The sequence below is a fragment of the Suncus etruscus genome, chromosome 9 (genome assembly GCF_024139225.1).
Source record: "Suncus etruscus isolate mSunEtr1 chromosome 9, mSunEtr1.pri.cur, whole genome shotgun sequence".
Lineage (NCBI taxonomy): Eukaryota > Metazoa > Chordata > Mammalia > Eulipotyphla > Soricidae > Suncus > Suncus etruscus.
The window spans coordinates 659,700-679,052 of NC_064856.1; the positions used below are offsets into that span (position 1 = coordinate 659,700).

Genomic DNA, 19,353 nt, shown 5'->3' on the forward strand with positions numbered 1-19,353 from the left:
AGACAGTACTATTTATATTCGGACTTAAGTTTTGCACTCTGGAAAATAAGTGAAGATTATTTCAGGCATAGTGTATATAAGTTATCTCATATGAGTATACATGCTTATATGTATACTCATATACAAATGACTTCTCTTACATCTTTAATAACTTTCATTTATGTATAAATGGAGAATATGAGAAGGACAAGTATCTTGGCAAATAGAGGGCTATTTATAGCTGCTTAAATTCAAGAAATGAAATGGGTAACAGTTGTTCCAGGCCCTTGATGTGGTCTCTCATGCTGCTTCAATAGGACAGTTTTTATGATATCATGATGATTATTCCTTCATAACCTCCAAACTACTCATGATAAAACATGGCACATGGGAAAGACAAGCACTAGAATGGAAAGTGGGATCGTCAGAACTGCTGGTTTTTGGGCCACCTGGGCTTTGAAAAAACACAGGGAGGTATGTTTTAGTAGAATCTACCCTTTCTGCTCTTTAGGAACTTCCATTTCCTTGGAATCCTTGGAAAGCCCCTATAAACTCACTTGAGTAGTTCCAGCTATTTGACCTTCCTGGCATAAGTTAGTTTTAACCAAGAGCAAATGCAGAAAGCAAGGTAAGCTTCTCTCTGAAAACCAATCTGTGGAAGAGGTGGAAAGACAGAAAGTTTCTCCCAAGGCTGCCTTACAGGGCTGCTGGCAGCTATGAGACCTAGAGGCAATTTCTCTCTTCCAACGTGGAGAATTGAAAGGTCTGAGTGTCCTGAATGCCCAGATCTATAGCTATTGTTTGTTGCTGTGTTGTCAAGACTGTGTCCCCAAGGGAAATAACATCTACTTGATATTAGGGACTTCCTGCCATCTCTCATCTCTGTAGGAAACCACTTATCCCAAATGGGCCCATGGAGAGGCCCATCCTCAGGGCCAGAGCCCCAGCAAGCGGGGTTGTGTTGTGTTTTACAAATCATGTTTGTTTCATAATCTCTCTTCTCTCTGCCATTCAGAGCCGAGTAAAAGCTAAAGATTTCTCCTCTTTGTACTGGCTCAGAAAAGGAGCGCTTTCAATAGGGAGGTTGTAAAGGCAGGCCTGAGACCAACTGCATGTGGAGAGAGATTCTGAATGCTGAGTGAATTGGAGTGTGAGCACCATGGTGAGAGGTTTCTGCCTCACAGGTCTGCTCTGAGTCAGTCTGCTTCTCCGCTCCAGAGTATGACGTTGAGCCTTTCTCTTGGGAACAGCTCTGAGCACGTTGTCAGTGAGTCACAAATGGTAGACAGTAATAAATCATGGGAATAACCTTTGCAGTAATGCTAGGAAACGTAATGCAGCCAGACAGATATTGGTACTAGAGGAAAAATGAGCCATAAAGTACTAAGGTGCTATAAATTGCCAGAGATGGTTCTAGCAACCATTTTCAGGCAACACTCAAATCTCAAAGGCTACTGTCCAATGCCAGCATTTTCTCTGAGGCTCTCCTGTGGATGGTGTGATATGTGGAAAGATTTGACCTTACCAGGGTCTGCCACTAAAAATAAGAACTGTAGGGGCCGGGCGGTGGCGCTGGAGGTAAGGTGCCTGCCTTGCCTGCGCTAGCCTAGGATGGACCGCGGTTCGATCCCCCGGCGTCCCATATGGTCCCCCAAGAAGCCAGGAGCAACTTCTGAGCGCATAGCCAGGAGTAACCCCTGAGCGTCACAGGGTGTGGCCCAAAAAAAACCAAAAAAAAAAAAAAAAAAAGAACTGTAAGAAAAGCAAAGCAGCAATATTATTTCTTCCTGAACTTCAAACAGGGTACTACTTTTCAGCCAAAGGAAATGAGGTCTTTGTCAAAAGTTTACAGAAAACTTAATCCAGATTTCAGAGAAATGCCTGCCCCCTTAAGGCTTCAGGAGCCCCAACAGAGATCAGAGCCCCAGTCCTTTGGGACATTTCCAGGCACGTTGGAAAGGGTTGAAGTTCAGCCTGAGGACTCTGTAGTGACCACCACAGACACTGGGATCATAAGTCTTCCTGTAAGAGATTCCAGTGTGAGGGAGGCTCTAGACCCCAAGGAAGAAGATGAGCTTCTCCAGCAATGTATTAGTCTCAAAAATTGCCACAACCTTTATAGATTTCCAGGGGACTTTCTTGCCTCACAAGTCAGCCAGTTTCCTTCCTGGAGTGGCTAGTTGCATTCAATTCATTGCATTCACCTCCCCCACAGTTGGGCTGCAGAGCAGGTGAGGCAGTAACTGTACCCACAAATCCACCCAAGCTTGTAAAGCCTTTTCCACTGTCAGGGAGCAGCCCACATCCTGGCAGACTGTTTTTCCCTTTTTAGGCTTTCTCTGCCTCAAGATTTTTCCTCCCTCTGTGTCTGTGTCTTGCAATGTGGCTGATGGGAGTGTGGAAATTAATGTAAATAGAATATAATTGTATTTGAGAAGACAGTCAAGTATGGCTCAGAGATAGGATAGCACAAACTCAAGACAAAATATGGTAAGGCTCAAGCTCCCCTCATCCCACCAAACACTGCATCCTGCCCAGAATTGGATCTCTTAAGACATCCCAGTGCTTGGTGGAAACAAATAGGTTTTCCCATCTAGAGCAAGGAGCTATGGTTGTAAATATTTTCTTTTGTGGATATGCTGATCTCTTTCATATTTATCAGCTTGTAGGTTCTCTATGAGGTCAGTGATGATTGTGGGTCATGAATGTAGGTCAATGACAAAACACATGCGTCAGGTCCTGGGTTTCATGCATGAGGTCCTGGATTTCATCCCAGTATATCCATCCATCAGTCAGTCATTCAGTTGATCAGTGTGCAAGCAAGTGTGATCTTATCCTTAAGAGAATATTAACTCAATACATGATAGTTAATAACTGGCCAAGCTGATACTTTCATATCCCAACAGAAATATTTCTGACCAAGTATGTCATGTTCTGGAACAGTGGGAGATCTGTGGCTGATGGCCACTGAGTTACTTTGACCTTCCTTTGTTATGAATGAACATGTTATGATTTCCATCCAAGCACTAAAACATGCAGCTCCTGCTGGGAGAAGTGCCTGGATGCAGAGAAAAGCAGGCCTAAAGTGCACAGGCGTGACAGGGACTGGAATTGGACCTTTACCTTTGTAGGGGACAGCCAAGGCTGTTATAGAGCTTGAATCTGAAAGAGAGGGTTGAATTGGAGATGAACAAAGAGAACAGAGAGGACAGAACAGAGAAGAAGACAAGCACAACAAAATGACTTACCCCCTGTGCATCTATCTGTATAAAGGAAATCAGTATCTTGCTTTCTTTTCTCCCACTTTTCTACTCTAGTTTGGTATTAAGATTTTTTTATTTTAATAAAATGAATCTTTATTCTTTATAAACAGTTCCTTTGTGTTCAATTACTTCTTGGTAGAATCATTGCTAAAATTATATTAGAGCATAAAAATATATTTCTTAAACTTTCTCCCAATTAATCTCCAAAAATATCCAGTAATCTAACGTTGGTGATCATCGAATGAATTCCTTTGACCCATATAGCTCTTAAGGTAAAAAGAATGATGCATGAGACTTCTTTAGTTAACCATTTTGTTCATTCATTTCATCATTTCTATTATTTGTACTTTTTTGGAGGGGTTTGGGTTTGGGGTCACACCCAGTTGTACTTAGGGGTTACTCCTGGCTCTACACTCTCAGAAATCACTCCTGGCAGGCTCAGGGACCATATGGGATGCTGGGATTCGAATCACCGTCCTTCTGCATGCAAGGTAAATGCCCTACCTCCATGGTATCTTCCGGCCCTTTTTTTTTCCTTTGGTATTTGTACTTTTTTATTATTTGTACACATTTGTATCATTTCCTTTTTGGGACTATTTCTATGTATAGGCTTGTTGATATCTTTGAGTGAGTAATGTTTGTGGAGTATTTTGCAATAGAATGGTTATGCAATCAATCTATATGTTCAGCTATGAGAAATATTGATATGTTCCCCAGGAGGGGATATTACTTTATGCTCTGGTCACGAGTGAATGAGAATTTAGGTTTTTACATAGTCTTGCCCACATTTTGCACTCTATCTCTTTTTATTTAAACTATCCTGGGGACTGACATATAGCCCTTTAGGGGGTACTTGATGGATATGCCTGCTTTCCCAGGAAGGAGGACTGTGATCAACTTTTCCCTTCTCCCAGTTTGTCAACTATTACATTTGTCACTTTGGAGTTAAGATGGTTAATCAGGATATATATGGCATCCATCTTACCTAACTCATATCCTCATAAAGGCCTCTTTCCTCCTAAAAAGTTTCACCCTTTTCCATCTAAGTATCTCATAGAGCCCTTTGATGAAAAAAACCCATAAACACACATTTTCTGTATCATCAACTCCAATTTACTTGACATAAGCCATGAGTTTTGTTTTTTTTTTATCAGCTTACCTTTAGAGTCTGTTTACACCTTGACTAGGTTCCCTTGAACAAGACAAAAGACAATCCCTTTGTCAGCTCAAGCTTGTCTTTAGGAAATGTCCATGTCTCCTTCATCAGATTAAATGAGGGCCTGGTTTGGTCCAGTAGAAATGCACTTCTCTTTTATTATTTTTAATAATTTTAATTTAATTACTGTGAGATATAGATTTTATATATATATAGATAGATAGATATAATTTTCAATCATACAATGTCCAACAACCATCCCTTTACCGGTACATATTTACCCCACCACCAATGCCCCTAGTTTCACTCCTGCTCTCTCACCTTCCTGCCTCAATGGCATTTTATCTCTCTCTACTTCTTTTTTTTCCTTTTTGACACTGTGGTTTGCAATATTGTTCCTGAAGGGCACATCTATGTTACTTTACTTCCTTTCAGCACCCAGTTCTTATTAAGAGTGATCATTTCCAATTATCAATCACTTCTCCTCTCTTTGTGGCAAGCTTCCTATCATAGATTGGTCCTCCTGGCCCTTGTCCTTATTGTGTTTGGGTATTATTATACTATATTATATATATATGTATGACATACATAAGATATATATCACAAATAAGTGCAATCATTTTGTCTACCTTTTTCTCTGGCTCATTTTTCTCAGCATAATTTTTCTCAGCATAATAATCTCTATTATATCCAGTCATGTATAAACAAATTTCAAGACCTCATTTATTGTTAGAGCTGTGCAGCATACCTTTGTGCAAATTTTCTTTACTCATTCATCTGTTCTCAAGCACTTGAGTTGTTTCCAGATTTTGGCTATTTTGAATAGTGCTGCAATAAACATAGACATACAGGTGCCTTTTATTCTGCTTTGTGGTTTTAAGTCTCTAGGGTATAGTATCAGGAATGGTGGTGCTGTGTTATAAGGGGGCTCAGTTTCTACTTAAGACATGTTTTAAAAATTTTTTTCCAAAAAGGACCAGTCAACATTCCTACCAGCAGTAAATGAGAATCTCTCTCCTTACACCCAATCCAGAGTGGGTTGTTCTTGTTCTTTTAGATGCATGCCAGTTTCTATGGTATAAGATTATATTTCATGATTATATTGATTTACATTTCTCTGATGATTAATGATGGGAACAATTTTTTATGTGCCTTAGACCATCTTTATTTTATCTTTGAGTAAGATTCTGTTAATCTCTTCTCCCCATTTTTTTGATGAGGTTAGATGTTTTTTCCAATTAAGCTCTACCAATCCCTTATATAACCTAGAAGATTAACTGCTTATATGCCTCAGGGTATGTCTCAAGATATTTAAGTCTATTACATTGATCTGTGGTTCTATCTTTATTCCAATACCATATTGTTTTAATTTATACTACAGTTAGAAGTTGGGTAAAGTGATGCCTCCCATTTCCCCCCCACTATTTCTAGAGTTCTGTTGTGCCATAGGAATTTACAGAGTGTTTGATCTATTTTTTTGAAGATTTTAATCCATAATGGGGATTTATTAAACCTATCCAATGTTTTGGGGAGTATTGCCTTTATAATTCAGTTACCACCCAATCCATGAGCAGAGGATGTATTTCCATTTTCTGTGTCCTCTTTTATTTCTTGAAGTCATATCTTATGTTTAATTTTATATTATATATTTAACCTCTTTAGTTAAGTTGGTTCTAAGGTACTTAATTTACAAGACACAATTGTGAATAGAATTGTTTTTTAATATCTCTTTTCTTTTATTATATGAGTATAGAAAAGTCACAAAATTTTGCACATGCATTTTGTGCCACTTTTCTATTTAAATTAAATGTTTCTAGAAGATTTTTTTTGTATTATTTAGTATTTTCTTTATATAGTATCATGTCATCATGTCAAGTGAGAGTTTGACTTCTTTTTTCCTATGTGGATGCCCTTGATAGCATTTTCTTGCCTAATTGCTATGGCAAGTGATTCTAGTACTATATCAAAGCTATATTGAATAGAAGTGACAAGAATGGGCAACATTGTCTTGTGCCAGATCTTAAAGGAAAGGCTTTTAGTTTTTGCCCCATTGAGTATAATATTTGCTGTGAAATTGTGGTAAATGGCTTATACTATAATGAGAAAAGTTCCATAGACTCCCATTTTGTTGAAATTGGTTTATTTTTCTTGAATCATTGCTGAGCCTTATCAAATGCTTTCTCTACATCTATTGATATGATTATATAATTTTTATTTTTTCTTTTATTGATGTAGCGTATTATTTTATTGACTTGCACATATTAAGCTATCCTTGCATCCCCAGAATGAATATTACTTAGCCATGGTATATGACCATGGATTCTATTTGCTAGTATTTTGTTAAGGATCTTTGCATCTATATTCATCAAGGATATCTACCTGCAATTCTCTTTGTTGTTGTTGTTGTTGTTGTTGTTATTGTTGTTGTGTATCTGCTTCAGATATCAGAGTGATGTTAACATCACAGAAACTCTTTTGGAGTGTGTCTGTTTTTCTCAATTTCCTGAAGAGCCTGTAAAGTATTGGCAGAGGTCCTCTTTAAGTGTCTGAAAAAATTCACTATTGAATCTATCTAGGACTGAACTTTTGTTTTTCTGAAGACTTTTTATTACCATTTCAATTTCCTCAATGCTTATAGGTCTTCTCATGTATTTAAAACCCATTGGTTCAACTTTGGGATTAATAAGGTCCAAGAATTTATTCAGTTCTCTTGTTTTGTGGCATAAAAATTCTCAAAGTAATCTATGATCATCATTTGAATTTCTGTAGTGCCTTGTGAAATCCCCAATTTCAGTTTTTTTCTTTTTGTTTTTTGGGTCACACCAGGCAGTGTTACTCCCGGCTCTACGCTCAGAAATTGCTGCTGGAAGGGCTCAGGGGACCATACGGGGATGCCAGGATTTGAACCACTGTCCTTCTGAATGCAAGGCAAAAGCCTTACTTCCATGCTATCTCTCCGCCTCCCCTTTCATTTCTGATTCAGCTTATTGGGGTTCTCTCTTTCTCTATGAGTCTTGCTAGTCTTGTTTATTCTTTTTAAAAAATTCTTTATTTTATTGACTTTTGGATTATTTAGGGGTTTTCCAGTTCATTGGGCTCTTTGTTCCTAATTTTGTTCTAAGTTTTGTTCTAACTTTGTTCTGAGTTTTATTATTTCCTTCCTCCTACCTACTTTGGATCCATGTTTCAATTTCTTAAGCTGTGAGTCAAATTGTTTAAGTGGGTTATTTCTTCTGTACTGATGAATGGTTACAAAGTTACAAATTTTACTTTTATCACTGCTTTTACTGTGTCTCACAAATTATGATAACTCGTCCTCATTCTTCTTTGTTTCAAAAGAAATTTTTTTATTTCCTCTTTTATTCCCTCCTACCTACAGTTTTTTTATCTTCTGTTTCTGTATGTAATCACTTGTTTTCAGTACATCATGGTCCAGAAGGTAGTTGACATAATTTCTACCCTCTTGGTAGAATTTGGACCTAGCATGTGGCCTATCTTGGAGAATGTCCCATGTGCATTGGAAAAGAATGTGTATTTGGCACAAACATACATACACACGCATGTAAATGTGTATTTATACTAGCCTAGTAGTATATGTATGTATAAATACTAATTTTCTTCCTCCCATTTATTTCTTCAAAGCTAGTATTTCCTTGTTGAGCTTTAACCTTATTGATTTATCAAAAAGTGATAGAGTAGTGTTGAAGTTTCCCACTACTATTGCATTGCTACTTATATCTTTATTCAATTTTATTAGCAAATGTTTAAAATACTTTGCCAGCCCTTCATTGGGTCCATATATGTTCAGGAATGTGACTTCTTCCTGATGTACATGTATCTTGATTATGAAAAAATGACCCTCTCTGTTTCTTATAGCCTTTTTAAGCCTGAAGTTTATGCTACCTGAAATTAGTATGGTCATCCCAATGTTTTTGCGGAATGTTTGCTTGAAAGATTGTCTTACAACCTTTGACTTTGTGTTTGCTCTTACTATCCAAAAGTTTTTATTACAGGCAGCATAATAGTGGATTTAATTTTCTTTTTTTTTTTACTGTTTTGGGGGGCCCACATGCAGCAGCGCTCTTGGCTCTATACTCAGAAATCATTCAGGAGGCTTGGGGACTATATGGGATCAAACCCAGATTAGCCACATGCAAGGCAAATGCCCTGCTTGCTGTGCTATTGTTCTAGCCTCACGAATTTAATTTTCTAATATATTTTTCCACTCTGTGTCTTAATTGGTGCATTTAGTTCATTGACATTGAGAAAGATTATTATCATGAAATTTTGTGTCATCATTTTGTAGAAATTTATTGTTTGTGGGTTTTTCCTGTTTTAAAATACCCCTACAGTTTTTTTTTCTTTAACTTTTGTTTTGAGTCTATAAATTCCTAAGCTGTTGTTTATCTTCTCTTTTACTCATTTTATCACCTTTCTCTCATACTCTCTTTCTTTATTTTCTCATGATTTTGATGATGGTATCTTGGTTTTGTTCTGCCTGTCTCTTTTGTTTGTTTATCTTTGGGCCTCTGGAATCTGCAGAGACTCTTGCTTCATTGACTTTGTTTGTTTGTTTGGGTTTTTGGGCCACCCCAGTGACACTCAGGAATTACTCCTGGCTATGCACTCAGAAATCGCTCCTGGCTTGGAGGACCATATGAGGTGCTGGGGGATGTAACCATGGTCCATCCTAGGCTAGCGCGGGAAAGGCAGACGCCGTACCACTTGCACCATTCCAGCCCTCCATTGACTATTGACTAAGCTATTACCTCTCCCACCAATCCTTCCCCTTTCTCATTCTCCTTTCCTAATATTCCTATAACTTGGAGATTATTCATCTTACTGTTATATATTACATTTTACATTCTCTTTCTTTATTTTTGTCTTTTGACTTTTGCCCCTTCATTATTGTTGAAGCCTCTTATTTGTTCTTGAGTTCCATGATAACAGTTCTTGGCCTTCCAAATTCTGTAGCTATAATTTATTGTATTTTTTAGATTCATTGGTTCTATTTGTATGGATACTTTCATATTCTGAAGCTGTTCCTTGCTCTGTTTGAATTTCTCTTTGAGCTATGCTTTAATTTGTATTATCAACTTAGGGTTGATTTGAGGTCCTTCTTGATGAACTAGGATAAAGGATTTGGGTTAATTTGAGGACTTGCCTTGATTTCTGTCTTTTGTCTGCTAGTATGGCTGGGTTCTTTTGTTTACCTATTGTTCTTAAAGTTTTGTGAGTGCTGACCACAAATTCCTAAGACTGGGTGCCAACCTTGTTTGCTTTCTGACCCAAGCAGACTGCTGCTCTGCTTCTCTGGTTCTGACTCTCATACATGAATATCAACAGGACAGACAGGGATAGAGTTAGGCCCCCATTCTAATGTCAGGGGCTCTTTGAGGGGTATTCTGCATTCAAGTGAGGCCACATGGGTTCCTACCAAGCAGGAGAATACATGAGGTGGGCAAAAGCCCCAACTTACACAGTTGTTAGAGGTTTGAGGGGTCCAGTGGGCAGAGCATCAGGTGTGGATGGGGAAAAAAACAATTCCTCTTGTCTAAGTTGGAGCAGAGCTATAAAACACAAGTCCCAGGCTTCCAATTTAACTGCTATGGATATGTAGACTTATGCATAAGAAGTTTCCAAAGCTACTGGTCCATTCAGAGGCATATTAGGTTGAGACTTTCAAAGTCTTTGTGGCCAGTGATGTTGAACAGATACACAGGACAACCTAGCATAGGACATCTTACATGTTCATGTTCCATACAGAACTTGAAGCATAACTTAAAACATAATATAAATGATGGAATGGCATTTGCTTTTCAGGTTTCTACCCCCAAATTCAGTGTCCTCCAGAGATAGAAATTTATTCCATCCCTGTAGCTCCCTCCTCCTTTCTTTCTCCATGTAAGGCCAATAGAACTGGGAAATGGAAATGAAACCAACTAGCATCTTCTTGAAAGGCCATGCCACTAAAAGTTCTATTTTCAGCACCGTAACTTCACAAACACATGACTCTGAATCAGAAGTGAACCCTGCCTACCTACACAGCCAAAAAATTTGAAGAGCCTGGAGAATTGGTATGAAATCTGTCAGGGTATAAAGATCTCTTTGAAATAAAGCATGTGTGCCCTATGCAGAGTGACAATGGCATCATAGCTCCACAGAGCTTCTGGAAAGTATAGATTCTGGGCAGCATTGTTGAAAATCAGCTTTCTTATCCATAAGTTAACTGTTGACTCACAGAGCAGCCAGGATCAGGCAACTCATGCATTGATTGCTTGGTGATTTTCTACTATGAGCAGACACCCAGACTCTAAGGCCAGGCACTCAAGGAATGAATGTATTCTACTCGTGCAACAGTTAGTGGATCAAAGAAGACAAGTCTATGCGGCATCATTCAATGATGGATTCTGATCTTGTTCAGTCCCAAGAGGCAGAAACTCCTGGCTGGGTCCTGAGTTACTGATTAAGGAGTGCCCAGTGGCTATTCACTTTCTTCTCTCTCTCTCTCCGCCTCCTCTCTTGCAGAAGAGTTCATTGTGGATTGTAATGGACATGTGACAGTGACAGAGAGAACAACAAAGTCCTGTTCAAATATCTAAGACCTCAGAAAGGGCAATTATATTAGCCATATGATAAAAGATCAGAGTGTTTGGGAGCACTGCTAAATAAAAAATGAAACTCAGCTCATTATGACTTAATTAATTCCTGATGTCCTAGGAGGTTCCTATTATGTATTCCCTTAGCTCTGCTTCATTAAAAAATTGACCTCAATGAGCTCCCTGCTTACTACCAAGCCAATCTGTTTTGATATATAAAAATTACAGAACAAGACACAAAAGCTGACCTTCAAGATTTAGATGTTAAAGACAAGAGAAGAGGCTGTAAAAGGCCAAGTCCTTTCTCAACCCTGCTTTGATCATTACACTTCACTTTCTGAGTTATATTTCTATGACTCTTTATTTTCCATTCTGAAAATTTGCTATCGTTCAGTTTAAGTGACCCAGATACTAGTTTCCATCCTCACCTACAAAATATAGAAATTCCTTGGCCAATACACGAAAATGGGAACTGGTGAAAAATGAGTGACTTAAAAGGAGCTTGAAAGTGAGTAAGGAAAAGCAGAAAACTCTTTCTTTATTCTTATTACAGACCTTTCAGCACCACGATCAACCAAGTAACTCTTACTCCAGCCACTTCTTGATGGCTAGAGTTGAATTACAGAGTCCCCTACTTCTGAGTCAAGGAAAAGAATGTGGCATCAAGAAGCCATCTATTCAGCTAGCTAAAGCCCTAGACAAGGGTCTCTTTCCCTCCTTCCGTCATTCCAGGGAAAGGGTTTCCCATGTTGCTTCAGAGTTGCCAATGATTCCCCTCTACTTCAATGCTCTTCTGGAGATACCTATCCTCAGAACTCTGGTCATATCACATTCCAGGGTGAAAAGAAGGAGGGCTGTATCATCCTTATAAGCCCCATATTTTCTCAGGAGAACAAAAATCTCAGTTTATCCATGCACATACACATAACAGAGTCCCTAAGATCTCCCCCGGGCATTATTTGTCTGGAGGGAAAGTGAGCAAACACAGTATCTTGACTTTAATCTGTCTTGGAGAGGGGCAGTCAGAAATACAGAGAAACAGATAGAGTGAGGAGGAAACTGAAGAAGTACTGAGGGTGGGCAATGAAGTTAACCACAGAAAACAATGTCAGGTATAATATCTGAATCCGACATGTTTCTAGGTATCCTGAGACCCAAGCAATATGAAAATCATTGAGCCAATGTATTCTTAAAGAATCAAGTTACTTACCAAGAATAGAGATTCAAAGACTAGAGAAAGAGCACAGGGGTTAGGGCACTTAGCCTTCTTCAAAGTTGACCCGAATTTAATCCTTGGTATGACATATGATCCTCTGAGCCCATCAGGAGTACTCTAACACAGTGAGAAGTAAGCCCTGAGTACCATACAGTGCCCCCAGAGTGGCCCAAACAAACAAAAATAATAGAGATTTTGGTTACACACCAACTTAGCTTACTGTTAAGTAAATCTGACCAGCTCCAGAGAGCATGGGAGAAAGACTGAAACACATTTCATATCCACCTGCCAAAGGGAAAAACATTAAGTAGCCAAATGACTTTGTGCCAGTTTCTCTCCAGGAAATGAGAACTATCTTCTCTTTCCCACAATCATACCTTATTGTAAATTAAGCCAGGTAAGTGTGAACATGTTTTAGGAACAAGCATGTTCTAAATGTATGAGACAGGACAACACAGGATCGGCGAAACATGCATCCTGTAACTTGCATGGGATCTCACACTCCAGATTCCTCAGCATAGTACTCAGTCAGGCATTTTGCCTTTGTTTTTAAGCTTTGTCTTGCTGAGGGGGGGGAGAAGGAGGGCCTCAGAAAGCCCTTACAGCTGCCCTGGGTCTGGGTGATCTATCCCAAACACAGCATCTCCAGGGCCAGGAAGGAACTGGGGCACCTGTTGCTTGATGCACACGCTCACCTTGGCTTCCTTTGTTTTTCCACCTCTTCTTCCCACCCCTGCCAGACAAACAAAGCCGTGGCCAAGGGGGATTTCCACCAGGCCAGCACCAGCTCTCGGCGGGCCCTCTTCCTGGCGGTGCTCTCCATCACCATCGGGACTGGCATCTACGTGGGCGTAGCCGTGGCTCTCATCGCCTACCTGTCCAAGAGCAGCCACCTCTGAGCTGCCTCCAGCCCGGAGTGATGCGTGGAAGAGCCCAGGGCGACAGTGCTCCAGGAATGCCACCCAGGAGGCGTAGGAGCTGGGCAGCAGTCGGTCGGCAAGTGCTGGAGATGGCGCCTGGAGTTTCATGCCCACAGTCTCCTCCTGGGTCCGCTCTTTCATTTTGTTTTCCAGCACTGTGTAGACCACGAGATACTTGAGCATCGATCACCCTTCCACCGGGAAGCTCCAAAGATCCTGACTTGGGAGGCAGTTTCCTGATGGGCTCAGTCTGGTGGACAGCAGTGCACTCTACCCTCAGCCTCCGCCGACGCCAGGAAAGCCATCGAATTAGCAATACAGCAACAGCCAACGTGGGGAGGAGAGGTTATTTCTGTTGAATCTGGTCCTAGAGGCAGAGGACAGGAAACAAGCCCCTCCATCTTGAGAGGGGGGAGAGAGGAAGAGAGAGAAAGAAAGAGAGAGAGAAGGAGAGAGAAAGAAGAGAGAGAGGACCCTGCTGGTAGGACTACAGCTGTCGCGGGTCTGCAGATGAACTTACCCTGAGAAGGCTAAGACAGAGGGCTCAGGACCTGTCCCCAGGCAGAATCTTATTCCGATTGTGCTCATCCCAGCCTAAGTACTCCAGGCCTCCTCCTACATGTGTCTGGCTGAGTGGCCCTGACACAGCAGCAATATGCAATCCTGAGACTTGGGACCTAGGCAGGGGCAGGCCATAGCTCCTCTCACGATACCTCGAAGAAGGACCCCCTGATTTGCTCCATATGCTTTGAGAAGGCTGTTGGAAGACATGAGGGGACTCTTCGGAACTCATACGTGCTCCCCTCGGTCTCTGGCTGTGAGACCAGCGATCTTCTGAAGGATAAGAGTCTTCTCTGTCAGCTCTGAATAGCTATTTTCTTGTCCTTTTTTAAGTGCAACTCTTGCTTCATGCTGCTTTGGTTATCAGATGAATGCTGACAAATAAGTAATCAGAGACATTTTAATACCATCTCTGTGCTGTTTGATGAGTGTTTATTGCTTAACAAAAATGGTCTTTTAGCTCTTTTGCCTATGACATTTCTTTCTGATCAGTATCAGTTCTTGAAGGGACTCTGAGCAGACTTGGAGCACAACTGACCCTTCCACTTAACCTCACCTTCTATACCAGGAAGAAACAGTAGGCTCCCCCAAGGTAGACAGAGCCCATTGCTTGGAGACTGTGGGTTCGCCTACAGAGTCCCTGCTGCTGGGGACCCCCATCCCAGAAACCATACTGAGTATGGTAGCTTGGGGATTCTTGAGAAGAGTGCAGAGCATGGTGGAAATCCCAATCCTGCTCTAGAATAAGGTTCCTGACCTCAGTTGCTCATCTACTGCCCTCTTCTGTCCCCTGCCCACCTACCAGCCCCACTCCCTTGCACCCCAACTATTATCACTTCATATCCTAAAATCTGCCACCATTGGCTTTCTGGGCCTGCCTCCAGTGAGCACACTGTGTGATACTGCCCCTCAAAGACAGAGTAACCTGCCTGTAGAGCACATACTCTCAATCCCATCCAGCCTTGGATCCGGTTGGACATACTTTTGAGCTCTGTGATCTTGGGCAGTGAGGGCATGCCTCTGGAGCTTGTCTCTGGGACAAGGTCTAAATGAGACCCACTCCCCAGGATGGCTAGTGAATGTGTGGGCATGACCTAGGTCCGGAATGTAGGACTAAGCATTTGACTCCTTCCCATAGCCCAAATATATAACCCAGGGCTTCTCCTTTGCTTGTTGTTTTGGAGTCACATCCTTTGATTCTCAGGGTTTCCCCTGGCTCTGTGCTCTGAGGTCACTCCTGGTGGGATTTAGAGGAACATATGTACACCAAATCCAGATGAGTCGAATGCAAGACAAGCTTCCTGCCCAGTAGGGACTTTTTCCAGCCCTTGCCCTGGAGCTTCAGAGTGGTTTTACTCTTGAAGCCTCTTTTCATCCCAAAATTGTTACTTCACCCCTAGATATCCAAAATTGAAATCTAGTCAAACATCTCCTAATAATAAGTTAAAATTTATTTTAAAAATAGGGGCCGGCGAGGTGGCGCTAGAGGTAAGGTGTCTGCCTTGCAAGCCCTAGCCCAGGAAGGACCATGGTTCGATCCCCCAGCATCCCATATGGTCCCCCCAAGCCAGGGGCAATTTCTGAGCGTGTAGCCAGGAGTAACCCCCTGAGCATCAAACAGGTGTGGCCTGAAAAACCAAAAAAAAAAATTTTTTTTTAAATAAATAAAATAGGGGCTGGAGAGATAGCATGGAGGTAAGGCATTTACCTTGCATGCAGAAGGTCATTGGTTCGAATCCCGGCATCCCATACAGTCCCCTGAGCCTGCCAGGAGTGGTTTCTGAGCGTAGAACCAGAAGTAAGCCCTGAGCGATGCCGGGTGTGACCAAAAAAAAAACAAAAACAAACAAACAAAAAAAACAAAAACAAAATTAAATAAATAAAATAGCCCCTACACTCAGTTATACATGTCCATGTGGGGCCTCAACCCACAGTTTAAGAGGGGTATGGGTCTAGACCACCCTCTTTGTGCCCTTTGTGCTATTTAGCTCAGTCTGCCATGACTTCTCATCATTAGTCACTGTAGAAAGGAGCACATGTCAGTGCCAGGGTCACAAAGCTCCAGGTTGCACATGTTAATGAGTCAATTCAGTTCTCTCTGCCCTTCACTGTGCTTATCGTCTCATTCCAAGCCTTCTGGACCAGTCATATGTCTACTCCCAGACTGTCTTTCCAGATGGATTGTCTTCAGTGTGAAAGAATCTTCTACCGTATGGAGATTAACAAATCATCACCCAGGACCAGCATGTGGTGCCACATGGTTCTGCTAGGTGTGTGTGTGTGTGTGTGTGTGTGTGTGTGTGTGTGTGTGTGTGTGTATTTGAAGCTTAGAGACAGGGGCCGGAGCAATAGCACAGTGGTAGGGCATTTGCCTTGCATGCAGAAGGATGGTGGTTTGAATTCTGGCATCCCATATGGTCCCCTGAGCCTGTCGGGGGCGATTTCTGAGCATAGAGCCAGAAGTAGCCCCTGAGCGCTGCCAGGTGTGACCCAAAAACAAAACAAAAAAAAAAAAATAGAAAGGAAGGAAGGAAGCAAGGAAGGAAGGAGAAGGAAGGAAAGAAAGGGAGAAAGCACGAAAGAAAGAGAAGGAAGGAAAGAAAGGGAGAAAGATAGAAACAAGAACGAACGAGAGATAAAGAAAGAGAAAGAAAGAAAGAAAGAAAGCAAGAAAGAAAGAAAGAAAGAAAGAAAGAAAGAAAGAAAGAGAGAGAAAGAAAGAAAGACAGAAAGAAAAAGAAAGAAAGAGAGAGAGAAAGAGAGAAAGAAAGAAAGAAAGAAAGAAAGAAAGAAAGAAAGAAAGAAAGAAAGAAGAAGAAAAAGAGAGAGAAAAGAGAAAGAAAGAAAAGAGAAAGAAAGAAAGAAAGAAAGAAAGAAAGAAAGAAAGAAGAAAGAAAGAAAGAAAGAAAGAAAGAAAGAAAGAAAGAAAGAAAGAAAGGAGGGAGGGAGGGAGGGAGGGAGGGAGGGAGGGAGGGAGGGAGGAAAGAAGGAAGTAGCAGCTCAGAGACAAGCCTAGAAAGAGATAAGGCATTGAAGCATGTGTTCTCCAAAGCTCACCTATCAGGTGCACACTGTTCCTATAATCAGCTTGTCGTCCTTGAGCGGTGGCCAGGTGTCATTGCCGGTGTCTCTGTTAGTGACCACTAGCTAGCCAGAAGCCTTTTAAGTGTTATGGAACTCCATGTCTCCTAGTTGTCAGTACATTCCCTGTGGAAGAGACACTGCTCTAGCAGGCCTTCTGCCAGCTCCAGTCCACGCTGTCCCAATGAGCTACATGAAGTCCAGGGCAGCTGATAGAACCTGAAGAGAAGAGAAAGCATCTCCCACTTAGCTATGGAGGTGGTGCTTTGAAGGAGAAGAGAAAGAAGCCTGTGGCCTACCTGACCCTTTTCAGCTCTAAAACCATTTTATCAATACATCCAGAGCAGGCCAGTAATTTTCCCAAAATTCTGTCTCCAGAAAATAGTAAATTCATGAAGCAATCAGACTGGCAGATTAGCTTTAATGCCTAGGTTTCTTGGCTACTTTCTTTTGGTGTGGGGCCACATCCCGAAGGGCTCAGGGGACCCTGTAGTGCTATGGATCAAACCTAGGCCAAGCACTCACTCCAACGTTCTGAGCTCTCTACTTCTACCTCTTCCCCCAATAACCATCCCCACACCTGGTGACACTCAGGGGTTACTCCTGGCTATGAGCTCAGAAATCGCTCCTGGCTTGGGGTACCAAATGAGACACTGGGAGAATCGAACCATGGTCTGTCCTAGGCTAGCACCGGCAAGGCAGACACCTTATCACTCCATACCACCACTCTGGCCCCTGACTTAATTTTGATCCAGAAAATATCAGTCCCCTGTCGCCACATGACTAGAAGGAGGAAGAATGGGGGAGCTAATGTAGGAATGTGTCCTCAAAACCAGTGTTTATGCCTGGTTGGTTGAAGACACCAACTCTGGAAACTCGATGCCCACGCTTGGCATGTGAGCACAGATCTCGACAATCCCATCTGACTGAGGGGAACTAAGTCTCAAGGGTCAGGACCTGGCCGGGATAAGGAGCCACAAGGCAGAGTCTGAATCCATGCAATGCTGAGGAAGGTTTAGTTCCCTCACTAACTCTCCCCCGATCAAACTGAGGAATAGCTCTAGAAGCCTTTGGGTGAAAGGGGGGGGGGCCCTCACTCATGGCAGGGGTCGCATGAAGACTCCGAGGGAGCAGAGATATCTGGAGAAAGAATACATCATCAAAAATATCCACCCCAGTTCAAAACCATGTAAGAGGCCAGAGAAAGCCAATGTGCCCCAGAGAAGGGTTGCATTGGCAGTCAGCTCATGATGCAGAAACTGAGTTCCACTGCTGGTCAATGGAGACCCAGACATTTGGTCCTCAGAGTTCTGAGGTCAGAAGACACCAGAGGCAATTTTCTCTGAGTTTGAGTTGACCTCCTCTCTCTGTCCACATCAGTCTTCACTCCCTCTATGTATTGGCCCTAACCTCCTCTGATTAGGATACGTCCCATTGGGGCTCAGCCACCTAATGGCCTCATCTTGGACTATTGGCCTCTTTAAATGCCCCAAGTTCAGCTACATCTGAATTGCTCAATATACAGATTGAGGAGGACATAGTGTAGGCCATGATTCTGCCTGAGTGCTTGTATCTTTTGTCTCTGCCTTTTGTCTGCACACATGTCTGTGTCACCAGAACTCACACTGAATCTCCTTTATCTTTGCTGTTTATTTGGACCACACTTGGCTCAAAGGCTATTCCTGGCCCTGTATCAGGAGTCACTATTAGCCATGCTCTGGGACTCTATGTAGGCCATATGTTTAGTTCCAAAATGCCTTAAGCCCTGTACTGTTTCTATGCCTCTTCTTTTTACCTCACTTTTTTGCCCATCTCCCTATCTGCCTGGATCCATGGATGCCAGCCTTGAGATGTTAGATGAACACATAGTTAGTGTGTGATCCTGTGCTGCAAAATTCCCTCCATAACTGGTTATGTCAGCTGAGCTCTGAAGGTATCCTTTAAACCATGTGGGTTAATTGGGGTAAAGGTATCTGAGATAAAGAAGGAGCCAGGCTGAGTACAACCTTCTGTTCCTTCTTCCTCCAAGTCTTCTGCCCAGCTATCATTGATCCCAATAGACAGGGGCCAAATGAAATCTCAAAGAACTGCCAGGAATTTGCTCCTTGCCCTGGGGAGAAGTGGCACTCCTAAGACTGGGTTGGGTTAAAAGTTTGCAGGGACACAGGTGTGAAGTGCCCAGGCATGAGCTGAGAGCATGGTGGGGACAAACAGGCGTTGAGGGTGCTGGCCTGTGATTAATACACAAGCAAGTGACCTCTGGGGAGACCCAGAAATGCGCACCAGCCAATTTTGGGGGTCTGTGGAGTGGGTGGAAGTTAGATATGAATCCCTTCAGTGTCAAAGCATGGACTCAGCTGATGCTCTCTGGCTTTTGAGCCACGGCCCTGCTTGTCCTGGTATTACCATCATTGGTGGTAACAAGAGCAGCATCTAGCACAGGTGTCCTCCAGCAGTAACCATGGAGGTAATGAGTGGTGATGGTGTGCCCCTGGTCTTTCTTGCCCCTTCTGCACACCTGGGAAGACAAGGATTTTAGGAAATTGAAGCTCAAAGAGTTGTGAAGATACCTATAGTT

General features: G+C 42.1%; 1 protein-coding gene across 2 annotated transcripts in view; it reads left to right on the plus strand.

Annotated features, from left to right (window-relative positions):
- The window catches only part of SYNDIG1 (synapse differentiation inducing 1), a 168,496-nt gene extending 154,393 nt beyond the window's left edge, over positions 1 to 14,103 (plus strand). For both annotated transcript variants that reach the window (XM_049780228.1, XM_049780227.1), the window contains exon 4: positions 12,954 to 14,103. In XM_049780228.1, the coding sequence (XP_049636185.1) occupies positions 12,954 to 13,112 (159 nt within the window). In that variant the 3' untranslated portion in view covers positions 13,113 to 14,103. The remainder of the gene's footprint in view (positions 1 to 12,953) is intronic.
- Positions 14,104 to 19,353: the final 5,250 nt, after the last annotated feature.